Genomic DNA, 13,689 nt, shown 5'->3' with positions numbered 1-13,689 from the left:
GTTTGAGCTCATTGCCAGCACATTTGAGTTTAACCCACCTGCCTCTTTACTGACCCTGTTTGGGCAATGGATGTGTAAAGGGAAACACTGCAATTTCACCTGTCCCCAGGGCCCATCGTCAACAGGAGTGATGGCAATGGATCAAAGTCTTACTAGCTGACCAGCTGGATGGGTCCTAGTCGACCGGCACCAGCCTGTGGGGTGACCCCAGGGACCACTGTCCTCCAGGACCAATGTGCAGCGAGCCAGAGAATTACTGTAACGGCGCTGAGTTTGGATCTCTGCTCCATCCCTTAGCAGCGGAAAGACCTCAGCTCTCCAAGATAAGAATACCCGCGCTATAAAGGTTAAGACAATTAAAGGAGGCTGTGCCTGTAGAGCAGCTAGCAGATGGCAGGCCCAAAAATAAACGAAACTGGTCTGTTCGATCTGGAACCAGATAAGGAATGCTCCGTCTACATTTTCCAGCTGATACTGCAGAAGGTCAAGTGACAATATTTTGGAGATCACTCTGCCAGAAGCTCGCTTTAAGAATTAAAAGTTTCGGGGCGCCTGGGTGGCTCAGCAGGTTAAGCCTCTGCCTTCGGCTCAGGTCATGATCCCAGGGTCCTGGGATCGAGCCCCGCATCGGGCTCTCTGCTCAGCAGGGAGCTCGCTTCCCCCTCTCTCTCTCTGCCTGCCTCTCTGCCTACTTGTGATCTCTCTCTGTCAAATACATCTTTTTAAAAAAATTAAAAGTTTTGGGGTGCCTGGGTGGCTCAGTTGGTTGGGTGGGCAACTGCCTTCGGCTCAGGTCATGATCCTGGAGTCCTGGGATCGAGTCCCACATCCCCCTCTCTACTCAGCAGGGAGCCTGCTTCTCCCTCTGACCTTCCCCCTTCTCATGCTTGCTCTCTCTCTTTCTCTCTCTCTCTCAAATAAATAAAACCTTTAGGGAAAAAAAAAAGAATTAGAAGTTTCAGGTTTTTTCATGGCTTTCCTGGCAGCAATCTGAGTAGTCAATGGAGGAGGAAGAGGCAGACAGGGAAGTGCCGATGGTTACAAAGCAGCAGCCTGTTCAACGAGTGTGTCCCACGGTGCTTCCTGGCCCCAGGTTTGTAAGATACACGGTCATTATATTCGAGCATCCTAAGCAAGATGCATGCATCATATATGAACACACGAATGTTTACAGACATACACGCAATGTTACCTTCACTGCACTATGCATGTAAACCAGCATTATGCTCATCTGGGGTGAGGACTCTAACATTAGCCCCTGAGTTTGCTCTCACACACGGATCCAGACACTAAAAATACTTAAAACACCAGTGAACACCACCCCAGACACAAAGCACTGTAAGCAGAGGTCAGAGAAAAAAAAAACCCTTCAGTGAGAAAACAGCACCTCCTAGTGGCAAGTCGTTAAAGAAACAGAAGCCAAGGCTGGAAATCCCTCTCTGAAAATCCAGCCACAAACCCGACTCATTGTTTCCAGTTTCAAAAAGAACTCTCATATTAATAAGTATCAGTAACCCAAATTCAATTTTGTTGGGCAAAACGCTCGACTAACTTTCCCTCTTACATTTTTAACTAACCATGATCAAATTAATGATTGCTACACATTTACAGGAAGTCAGTAACAGGAAGTCAATAGTAATTTAAAGAACACTTTTAAAGTGTCATGTGTAAACTCAGACTTGTCTTTGTGAAAAGGGATGTTAAGAGAAATAGTAAACTAAAGCAAGCAGCTCTTCTGAAATTTTACTTACAAAATTCACCAAAAAGGCTGCAAAATAAAAGCAAAGCAAGCCCTCAGATTATAGACTGAAACTACATAGGAAATTTTGAAGAAAAAATCAGAGAAGTCCAACCAAATTAGCATTTTAGAAAACATAAAACATGGAGGAAATTAAAGGAAATAATAATGAAAGAATAGTCCCCTTGGTTTTCATTTTTTTAATAAAGATTTTTTTTTTTAAGATTTTATTTATTTATTTGACAGACAGAGATCACAAGTAGACAGAGAGGCAGGCAGAGAGAGAAAGGAGGAAGCAGGCTCCCTGCTGAGCAGAGAGCCCGATGTGGGACTCGATCCCAGGACCCTGAGATCATGACCTGAGCCGAAGGCAGCGGCTTAACCCACTGAGCCACCCAGGCGCCCCAATAAAGATTTTTTTTTTTTAAGATTTTTATTTGTCAGCAGAAGCACAGAGAACTACAGGCAGAACAGGCAGAGCAGGCAGAGGGAGAGGCAGGCTCCCTGCTGAGCAAGAAGCCTGATGTGGGACTTGATCACAGGACCTTGGGATCATAACGAGCTGAAGGCAGACACTTATATGACTGAGCCACACAGGCGTCCCAGTTTTCATAATCTCTACACTCAACCTGGGGTTCATCACACTGACATCAAGAGTCACTCGCTGTACTGACTGAGCCTGCCAGGAGCCCCTCCCTTAGTTTTTATAAATGAAAAAATGGAATTCAAGCCTAAGAGCCAACCTGCTCGAATGGCCAGATTTCTGTCCCTGTGGCAGAGCTTGGAACCTTCTAGGAAGGGTAGAATGGTTACCGCGATCACCACGGATTAACACCATGACAATGAAAACAAGGAGTCTTGGTGGAAGTTAAAGTATTTATTGATGTGTTTCAACTGTACATTCTCCACAAATCAGATTAAGGAGTTTGTAGGTGAAGTTTATCTGTGCATAGTGGGAAGACACATGGGTAAGGGAGGAGAGGGGAAGAAAGAAAAAAAAAAAAAAAACCCTAAAAAACAAAAAACGGTCACAGGGAAATAGAAAAAAATACATCAGAACCTCCAGACTAAAATAAAAAAGAAAGAAAAAACAGAAAAAAAAAAGAAAAACTGTGAGCATCATCAACTATACAAGCATCACAAAGACTCAGGTGAAGGAAACAAAATCTCCAAAGCTTTCCACAGTGTCTACAGAGCATTTCGTGTACAATGTGGAATATGCTCCTTGCACATAAAGCCAGCCCCTCACCTCTCTCCCGGGGTGGGCAGGGGGGAGCGGGGAGGGCCACCCAGTACTGCGGTCTTCTCTGAGCAGCTGAGAGGCAACTGCCGGGAGGGGGCGGCCAGGGAAGTCAGGGTACAATGGGGAGGGACGAGGCTCAGTGCTTTGGCGGGGAGGGGGGGAATGTCTAAAGAGGAAAAGACAGCACACGTGGATGTGACTGGGAAGGGAAGTGAGTAGTAAAAAGCTACGGTCAGTCAACGGCAGACAGTGGAAGAACGTCCTATACAAACTACAGGCTAATTTCCATGGAAGAACTGGATTTAGAAGGAAAGCAGTAGTGGCTGCCCTAATCTGTATACAGTAGGCTCCAAACCAGATGCTTTCAGCCTCCTGGGTGACACCAAGGTGCCCAGCACTGGGAACACCAGAATTCCAAGAACCTGGTCCTCTGACACGATTTTGCGAGGGTCTCATGATGTGCTTGAATGGTCAATGACGGTTCCCGATCATGTTTAGTTTCTGGACAACTTTCTGGAAGCTAGCTCATTGAAAAAGGGAATACTGCCTTAGTTGCTTCTTCTTCTTCTTTTTTTTTTTTCCCCTAAGAAAAACCAGGACAGTGAATGAGCCTTAAACAGTGTTTCATACAATGCAACTGGGATGGCCTGCACAGTCTATCACTGAAAACCAACATTGTCCATTTACAAAGAGCATATGTGAGACAATACAATAGAAGTGGGATTTCTGATTAATTTAAAAAAAGAAAACTACATCAAATATCTGCAATAGATTTTTTTTTCATTTAAGGTTTATATATCATATAGTTATATTAACATTTTTCACCCATTTAAAAGAATGGAAATTGTGATTCTACAGTAGTATTTTATAGTCTTAATGATCCAGGAGGTCCGAATGGAAGCTGGAATCCTCTGGGAGCAACTGCCGGGCAGGAGCTGCTCCCAAACGTCGGGCCTCCCTCTCCTGGCCCACCGCAGCGCCCGCTCTGACCGGCGCCACGCTTCCTCCCACTCAGATCTGCATCTGCTCTAGGTATTTGTAGGTGGGGTTTTCGTAGCCATGGTTCTGCATCTTGTTCAGGTGACGCTCTTCTGGGGTGAGCATTGGGTCAACCTGGAAGAACGAAGACGGAAGATCACCGCGCTGTCCCAGAAGAGAAACACACAGGCAATTGGAAGATGGGAGCTGTGTGCTGTGCAGTCCCCCGGGAACCAAAATCTACCTGGTGTCCAACTGCCACTGGGCACAGCGAACCAGAGCTGGTGGCAAGGACACAGGAGGAGGAGGAAAAGAAGGGGGTCAAAGAGGCTGCTGAAACCTGTCCTAAACGCCGAGTCTGAGCTGAAGAAAAGAGTGAACTGAATTTCCTAGCGGCACAGCGCCAACCAAGTCTCAGCTGTGCCGCTAACTGTTCGGGACAGCCTCGGGGAGCGATCCCTGTAAAGTAAGGACTGGGACCACATGATCTCTAGGGTCTTTTCCAGCTCAGAAATTCTTTTTTTTTTTTTTTTTAAAGATTTTATTTTTATTTGACAGAGAGAGAGATCACAAGTAGGCAGAGAGAGAGAGAGAGAGGAGGAAGCAGGCTCCCCACTGAGCAGAGAGCCTGATACGGGGCTTGATCCCCGGACCCTGGGATCATGACCTGAGCTGAAGGCAGAGGCTTTAACCCACTGAGCCACCCAGGTGCCCCCCAGCTCAGAAATTCTACTACTAGGCAAATATCCAGCAGGAGGTGAAACCATGTCACTAAGACACACGTCTGGACTGATTTTCCAGAGCACATCACATTCCTTACTGCATTCATTTTCTGGAACCAAGAAATTTGGACATTCCCATCACTCACCTCAAAATGAGTTGTAAGCAGTTCTAATTATGAATCACCAGAAGACGGAACTGAAACACTCTGCTCTGGCTCTGAATTTCCTGTTGCTTTCTCCCCCCAACTTAAAAAAAAGACTATTGGGACTGAGCCTGGGTGGCTCAGTCAGTTAGATGGCTGCCTTTGGCCCAGGTCATGATCCCAGGGTCCCGGGATCCAGCCCTGCATCAGGCTCCCTGCTCTGCAGGGGGGCTCTGCTTCTCCCTCTCCCTCTGCCTACCGCTCTCCACGCTAACTTTCTCCCTCTGTCAAATAAATAAATAAATAAAATCTTTTTTAAAAATGAAAGTAAAAATAAAAAGACTCTTTATTTCATACTCTGAACACTTAACTCACTCACGATTGCCACTGTTGCCCTACCTGTCATATACCTGGTTTGCTCCTCAAAAAAACCCAAGTCAACAACAAAAACAAAAATTAAAGAAGGGTATCAACAGTCTTCATGCTCAAATACCTAAATATATCAGAAAGAATGAAACACTAAGGAAATCATCTGAAAAAAGTTTTCACCCTCTGCACCAGAAAACACTCTTTTATGGTTTCCTCACGTTCACAGTCAAAGGCCCAAATTTATGTTAAAATGTGATAGGGACAACATAATTCAGTTGGGGCGGACTTCCAAGACTTGACCTGATAACCAAGTGACTAATTTAACCCATGAAGTTGAGATGTTTGAATTCCATAAACCTCCCTGACAGCACAGAGCCAACTATCACCAGCTCGGGGCACAGAAAGGCCTGCTGCTCACCTCCACGATCCCATGGCTGATGGTACCATACTGTCTCTTCCTCAGCATCACCAGGCTGATGACGATGACCGTGGCAATGGCCACCGCAATGACCAACAGCCCAATGAGGGCGCTGCTGCTCAGACTGAAGTCCTCCCGCAGGGGCCCCACAGATTCCTAAAGCAACAGAGCAGACGTGCAATAAGGTCTCGGTGACTCTGCACAGCGGGAGACACGTACTCCAAGAGGGCCAAGCTCCTGGAGAGTTGTGACTCCAAAAACTAAGGGAGCACCAAGATCCTGTCTTTCAAGTAACCATCCCCATAAGGAGAACTCTCACTTTTCCCAATCTCCATGGAGATCCTAATTTTAGCTTTCTTATCCCAAAGTATGTAAAAATGGGGACGGGGGCCTTTGATAGCTTGAGATGCCAGGCATCTCTCCATTTTTCACTTGAAATGGAAAGAGCGAACCCCTGGCTGTTGGGGTCTGCAGCTGAACACATACCGGCTCTGCCTCCAGGCCACCAACCCTCTCGGCATTGAAGATCATTTCCTTAACGTCCAGAGTCTCGTCGATGACCTGAAACGGTATGAAGAGGTCAGCAACCGGGTGCACGCGGACATTTAATACAAATGGAACCACTTCTTTTCTACTCCATGTATTATCTGGCGGAGGGAAGCGGAGTCCTGAGGACACCCACTAACCAAGCAGTTCGTCACATTCTTAACCCACTCACCAAACCCCTCAAGGAGGAAGCAAGTGCGGACACAAGGTTACTGCATCACAGCCACCTCCTGGGGGACCTTCCCCTGCATTTCCCTTTAGGTGACCACCAAGGAGAGACATTTCAGGACAGACTACCAAGAAAGCATGTTTAAATATCGAACTCGGTTGAGGATCATCCAAAAAGTGGTCATAGAATAGTAATAGTAGACACAAACCTAAAGCAACAGAAGAGTAAAAGTCGACTATATTCCAATTTCAAGTTACGAAATCTCTATACTCACTTAAAAACGGCCTCTCGTATTTTAGCCCTATCTGTAGGTGCGAGCCTATAGCAACAGATAAGCTACTGCTGAAAAGTGATTCTCATACCCTTCTCATACCCAGATGCTCAACACCACAACCGATTTGTGGGAGCAGCTGGAGCCAACCCATCTTCTACCACACGGAAAAGGAACACACGGAGGTTCATCTGGAAAGCATTGAGAACAATGCCACTCACGCTGATTAGTCTCAAAATTACAACAGGGCAGGGCAGAAGGAAGAAATGGCTCACCATATTTTCATCCACTTTATTCTTACTGTTAATCAGTTTCTCCTCAGCACCGATCAGTCCTCCATCCTGCTCTCCCACTCCAGATCCTGTGTTGGAGAGAGATCACAGCACAGTGTTTCCCAGGCTGGGCTGGCCTCGTGCCAACCTCACAGTAGCAGCAGACCCCCTCCTGAGGGCCAGGGAGCCCTCGCTATCACCTCCCCACCCCCACTGCCCACCCCGGCTACGTGATATGCTACTTTATTCCCAGCTGTGGGGATGCACTGTGCTCTGTAAGGATGAATGGTACAGGCATTTTTCAGAGGACCGATGGGTATAATGGAGGAGGAGAGTGCTTACTTATATCCAGCTTGGAAAAAGTGGAATGCCAGCCTTCAGAAGAGAATGTTCATTGTAAGGAAAACAGAAGTGGAGTGAAGGCATTCTAACCCTCACATGATATTACCAAGTGCCTGTTATCCCACGACCCGGTACTTCCACACCCTGGGCTCCCTCTGCACAGAGGCACCATCGTACCAGCAATGAATCTACACATCTGCCTCGAGCGTCCATTTTATTCCACAGGCAATTCTTTTCGCCTGAGATACCCTCCTTGCCTGACCTCAAGCACTTCCTGTTTGTCCTCCGAGCTGCAGCTCCTCTTGGGAGACATTCCCAGCTTGCGGCACTTAAAATCCTTGTTTATCCTCATTTGTCCTCCTCTGTGTCTCCCACTAGCCTGTTGCCCTCTGAGGGTTTAGGTCACAGATGTCACATCTTCAGTGGGGATCAGAGAAGGAACAGGAAGGAAGCATTCCACAGACAGGGAAAATTCTAAACACGAGGGTGGAAGGTACCTTTCTGTATATGGAGCAAGACTGGCCACACTCCTCTTGTCAAGGTCAGACATCGCCTGAGCCAATGTCACCTGTGCGTGGCACCCCAAATGACAGTATGTGAAGATGTGGCATGACAAGCCAGCACAAACCCAGGCACAGAAGAACGGATGAACACTCTCCTTATTTCCAGCTCTAAAAAGCATGTGACTCCTAGTCATCCTCCCAGTTTTTCGTGAATAGTAAGATCCACCATTGTATATAAATGTCTGTGATCTGAGCCTTCTACAGAGAGATCCCCCTGCCAGCACACCCAGCATTCTAAGGGGGCAACGTGCATGTGAAGACGACTCACACCAGATGATGTGCCAAGCACTGCTGTCCCTGGGCTTGTTGACAGTGACACTGGGCCCAGACACAGCCAAGCTTTCCAGCTCACAACCTCACTCGCTCTTGCTGCGGGGTCATGAGTAATAGCTACCCCGGGCGCCGATCACGCGGGCTCACTACTGTGTTCACTCATGAGAAGGCAGCCAAAAATAATGCCGGTTTTTCCTAAAGCTTTCACTTCAAAGAGGAATTTCACAACTCGATTCTAGGGTTTGTTAAATCAGGGCTGGCTTTTGTAGTCTCAAAATGCCACTGGAACGGTATTACTGCCTGCCTACTACTTGAGAAAGAGGAATCTGGAGAGGTGCTGTCTCAGCAAGGATGCGGACGAGTAAGCCTAGTAAACTCTAATCCTTCTGTCACTCCCTCTTCTCTCTGCCACCAGATTTTAAAGGTCACAGGGCAAGATCCTATTTGAAAAGTAACATGGCACTGAACCAACTAATTTCAAGTCCTACAACTAGTCTAGACCATTCTCAAACTCCTCTGGTGGCATAACCCACAGGTTTTCTTAAACACTGACCAAAACCACTTTGATTTTCTAGAAGGGATAAATAAGTGACATTAAGAGAACAAAAACTCATGTTTAAATTATTCCAGCTAATAACAACTGAGGTATGAGGATGAAAGCCAGGTAAACTAGGAAATTCATCTCTAGCTACAAATATCTAGGATGTACTATTCAGAAGAAAGGGAACAAACACAGTCATCTCCAAGAAGAGGCATATTCAAGTAGAACCAAATCAGGTATTTACATATAAGTGATTTTTACAAGATTTGAACTGCACTCTCATGTTCTGAGGAAAAGCTGTGGCAGAAACCACAACATCAAATTCCTCGAGAACACTGCTCAGTCCAACCACAGTCTGCCAGAGCCAGCAGACAGGGCTCATAAAACACATCCTAAGAACACACTGACCCTAGGATGGCAGACTACCCAACAACCTGGGGAAATTCGGCAACACTTTATGGAACAGAAACGCATGGGCTTTGAAGACAAAGGAGCTGGGTTCAAATCTGAATTCCTCCATTTCTCAAAGTCATGAGTCTGAGCAAATCCTAGTAAACTTGAGGCTTCTTCAACCACCCAACCTGTCAGAGAGAGCTAAAACCCGACCATAAGGTATGCTCAGTGCATTAAATGAGAGCAAGCACGTGAGGCCCTCAGAGTGGTGTCTACGGAGTCCTAGCACGTTCTGAAGTTTGGACGCTCACTACTGTGCAGCAAGAATTCACTTGTCACAACCTGTTATGTCCACCAACTTCTAAGCTTTTGAGGATGGCTACAACTCCGGACAGGAGACAAGTGGGCATCAACAAAGGGCCAGGTACAGTGAAAAGGAAAGGGAAAGATGTAGTGGGAGCAGCAGACTGGGGCGGGGGGTGGAAGAGGTCAAAGAAAACGACTGTCTACCTGCCCCTAAATCAAGCACATTTTAATTGTTTAAAACGATTCTTTAAGTAAACTCTACACCCAATGTGGGGCTCAAACTCCCAACCTGAAGATCGAGAGTCATGGGCTCTACTGACTGAGCCAGCCAGGTGCACCCAGCATTATTTTCAAATATAGGAGCAATTCCAGCCAACCTGTTTAAATTGTATATGCATTTAAAAATCTACCCAGATGAAAATGTTTCACAGAAACATCTGTATTCTCTGGGCATCCAGAAGGAAAGTTTAGGATGGCACCTTATCACCAACACCACTGACACTGGATTCTATGTGGGGGACGTAGGGCTATCTGGCTCCACTCCCAGCCATGCCTGAAGAAATGAGGTGGGAAGATCTCAGGTGATGGGATGACACAGAAAATGAAACTCCCGACACATGGGGGAAGTGAAGAGGAATGAGGTCTTTAAAGGTAACATCTTTGACAGACCAACCTTTTTTCATTGGGTGGTACAACTCCGGCTGAGTGTCTAGCAGAAAGGAAAACAATAAAAAAAAAAAAAATAGCACAAAAAGGAGATTAAGAAAGAAAATGGCTTCTTTCAAAATTCCTATCTGAGAATTTCTCTGTAACATGAACAGAAAGTAAGCTTCCTAAAAGGTATGTCCGAAATACCAAACCAGCAAACAAACCAGCAGGTAAGAGCCATCGCAGATGGACTGGAGCGCAGGAGGGAAAGAACAGGTCTGCCTTGGCTCTTTGGGGGGACATTTTCTGGGAGAGTCCCAAATTCTTCAGCTGAGCCCACACAGTTATTTTTCTTAGGAAATAATAAAGTCAGTATCAACCGTGGTTTTCTGACAAGGGGATAAGTTCCTGGTTCAAACGTGTGCGAGATGCCCCGGCCCGGAACAAGGTGTGTGAGCACGGCCAACCTACAGGCCCACGGAAGTCCGGCGTTGGGAAGGGCAGGGTTTGGGAACGAAGTGGTATCTCTTTATGTTATCTGGCTCCTTTCTCAGATTCTGTCTAAGTACCTCAAGGTCACTCACACTGAACTGGTTGGTGCTTCTGGGGTAACTGGTTCAGAAGGCATTCGATTAAGGTGTGAAGGCCAAGCTGGATGATCCCCATGGTCCCCGTTCAGCAGGCCTCTGGCGCGCACTGCTCTATCTGACCAGGGGCAGCTAACCATACCCAGGACTGCAGGGGCTCAGATCCTTACTCTTCCCCTACAAGCTACATGACCCTGGGCAGAAACTTAACTTCTTTACATCCTGGAATGCCCAAATGAAGACAGTCCCCAGGACCTATGTCCGGCGGCTTTCTTGAGGACTCAAGGAGAGGAACCGGGCATCAGGGGTATGATAAGGACTCCAGGGTTGTGGCCACGATTTTCCCTGTCACCCCCATTAGCAGTTAGCGCAGCAGACAAATAAATAGAAACTGATTCCACACCCTGGTCTCAGGGCACCTGGCTCAGCAGCTTGTTTATTTCTGGTGCAGACCCACAGCTTTTAAAGATCCTTTCAGACACTGAGAACTAGCAAGGGAATAGAAGGAAGCATGCCAGACCGGGAGTCACAGCGACAGGACTTCTGATCCCGCCCAACACCCCCCGCCCCCCGCCAATACCAGAGGTGTCACCTTGAACAAGTCAAGCCTCCTCTGTGGCCTCTCCACGGCCTGCCCCCCCCAACTTGTTATGAAAAGCTGATGACCTCACATAACACGGAAGTGCTATTTCAGCAGCAGAGTGAGGCCCACGTGCAAGGAGTCACACACTCTGGTGGCAGCTGACAGGACCAGGAGAAAGAGAGGGTTTCACACAAACCATCTATGAAGTGGGAGAACTACTACTAACCTCATGGGGATCCTGAAGCCAACCACCTAAAGGCCCCCAGCACGGTACCCGCACACAGTAGACGCTCAGGAAATCTGGTTTCCTTTTTCCTGCCCAGCTGTCCCACCAGGTTCCAAAACACTCCCTTCAACTTTCTAACTGGGTGCCACACCCTGCCCAGGCCAGCCCCACCAGCAAGCTGGGCCGCCAATCGTGCAATCATACACACCTTCATTCTCAGGTAAGGATGGGAAGGGATGGAAGGGATGGAACGGCGGGATCTCCTCGCTCTCTTCGGAGCTCACCCGGACGTCCACGGGGGTCTCGGAGATGGAGGCAGTGAACTGGTCCATGTCGGCACGCTGCTCCTGAAGTAGCTCGTCTGACAAAGACAGACACGGCAGCGAGTGGCTTTCAGAAACACCGCCAGTGTGAACGAGGCTAAGCTGGGTCATTCTGCTGAAGGGAGCATCTCGCCAGCTCACAAGGAAACAGACGACTCCCTCCTACCTACAACCCCGATTCCGTACCACTGCAGAACCCCAGCACCAGGAGCCCAGTGCCCCCGTCCCTGGCACGCCCCTCTCCTCTAGGAACTCACTCTGGGGCTCAATGGTTTCTTCCCACAGCAGAGATCTGATGCATCCATAGGCCATGACCCCCAAATCTGTACCTCCAATTTACTGCCCTGTCCTCTGGCTCATCGGCCAGCCTCCCTTACACCCGCACTTATGTCCAGCAGCGAATTCTATTTTCTCCTGTAGAAAGAGAACGCTTCTCCACTGCTGACAGTGGAAGCCTGGGCCCTGCCCTCAGTGTTTCCTTTCCCTCTGCCCAGCACCCGAGCCAGCAGCACACCAGGCTCACCCCTCCTCTGCCACGTGCCCTATAGACCCATCTCTTTATTTCCTCCATGACTATCACAGTGCCCACTACCTGCATTTCTCGCCTGGATGTCTACAATGGCTTCCTGGCAGGTTTGTCACTTTAATACCACGCAGCAGCCAATGAATTTTTTTTTTTTAATTCCTGTTCTTTTTTAAAGCATAATACAGATCTAGTCACTCCCTAGTTTAAAACCCTCTAAAGGCTGTTATCCTAGAATAAAACCCAAACTCCTTGATTTTGCTAAAATCTCTGCAAATTGGCCTCTGCTAACTTCTTTGGCACCTTCCTCCCTCAGTGTTCCAGCCACACCGATCTACTCAAACGTGTCCGCCTGACTAAAGCTTCAGGCAGCTGCAGGAGTCACTCCTCCGCTCACCATGTCCTCCCCCTCGTGATCTTTGCGCGGGAGGCTCCTTCTCATCACATGGATCCCAGGCTACTGTGCTGACACAGCCTCCCTGACGACCCAGCTACTCTCCGTCGCGCCACTCTGTTCTACCCACCACGTGGCACTCGTCTTGTTTTCCTGACTCCCCTACTGTAACATGACCTCCAGGACAGACCGACTGCTGTCTGTGACACACAGCAGACAATGTGTTTGCCAAATAAATGAAGAAGATGAAGAGCAGAAGAGGGAGGGAAGTGAGAACGTGTGTAAAGCAGGTGACTTAACTGCATCAGCAATTAAGGAGGAAAAGGGCAACAGGAAGCTCCCCAGGTCCCCTGCAATTTCACACCTTGGAGTTTTTCTTCCGGTCACAGAGTCAAGGTCAAGAAACTCAAAGGCTCTGTGGCTCCCAGCCAGTGCATCTGTCCCGGGTTACTCCCTGACCTTGCCACATAAGCTCTAGTGAATTCGAGACTTAAACCCTGGTGTGCTAATGCCTGGCTTCCCGGCCCTGGCTGCCCCAATTTCTCTCATCTTGCACTGCTGATACCCCTGAGCCTCGGCCGGAAGTCCTACCGGACCTCGAGATAAACCCAACACCCACCAATTTCCTCTTGGATTTCTTGGGCTACGTAAGGTACTTTGTAGAGCAGGGAGAGGCTCTGGTTCCTTCTTTCTTCAATCACATGGAGATGTGTCATCACCTGGAGGGACAGAATGGCAGAGAGGCCTTGTTATCAACAGAGCCAGGCCCAGGGGAAACTTGGCAGATGCTCACTTCCTCAAACATCAGCTGAAAACGTATATTCTCTACAAAGCCCAGCAAAGCAGCTGGCCAGAGGAAATGCATCCAACCCCACCCTGATTTACTGAGCCCTACAGTACAATAGTCCCCCCCCTTATCTGCGGGGCCTATGTTCCAAGACCTCCACTGGACGCCTGAAACTGCAGACATTACCGACCCCCACGTACACTGGGTTCTCTTCCAACGCATACATACCTAGAACAAAACTCAATTTATAAACTAGGCACAATAAGAATAACCAACAATAAAAAAGAACAATCATACTATAATAAAAGGGACTTAATGTGGTCTCTCTCTC

At 47.9% G+C, this 13,689-nt stretch overlaps 1 protein-coding gene across 4 annotated transcripts in view; it reads right to left on the bottom strand.

The window, feature by feature from the left end:
- Window positions 1-2,600: 2,600 nt before the first annotated feature.
- The window catches only part of APLP2 (amyloid beta precursor like protein 2), an 89,839-nt gene continuing 78,750 nt past the window's right edge, over window positions 2,601-13,689 (bottom strand). For 2 of the 4 annotated variants that reach the window (XM_047690327.1, XM_047690330.1), the window contains 7 exons: window positions 13,191-13,290; window positions 11,540-11,692; window positions 9,961-9,996; window positions 6,873-6,958; window positions 6,098-6,172; window positions 5,612-5,767; window positions 2,601-4,094 (listed from right to left, as the gene is read on the bottom strand). In XM_047690327.1, the coding sequence (XP_047546283.1) occupies window positions 3,993-4,094; window positions 5,612-5,767; window positions 6,098-6,172; window positions 6,873-6,958; window positions 9,961-9,996; window positions 11,540-11,692; window positions 13,191-13,290 (708 nt within the window). In that variant the 3' untranslated portion in view covers window positions 2,601-3,992. The remainder of the gene's footprint in view (window positions 4,095-5,611; window positions 5,768-6,097; window positions 6,173-6,872; window positions 6,959-9,960; window positions 9,997-11,539; window positions 11,693-13,190; window positions 13,291-13,689) is intronic. The other 2 variants (XM_047690331.1, XM_047690328.1) reach the window with 1 other exon arrangement.

Source organism: Lutra lutra, chromosome 10, assembly GCF_902655055.1.
Source record: "Lutra lutra chromosome 10, mLutLut1.2, whole genome shotgun sequence".
Classification (NCBI taxonomy): domain Eukaryota; kingdom Metazoa; phylum Chordata; class Mammalia; order Carnivora; family Mustelidae; genus Lutra; species Lutra lutra.
This window is presented reverse-complemented; position numbering and strand designations above follow the sequence as displayed.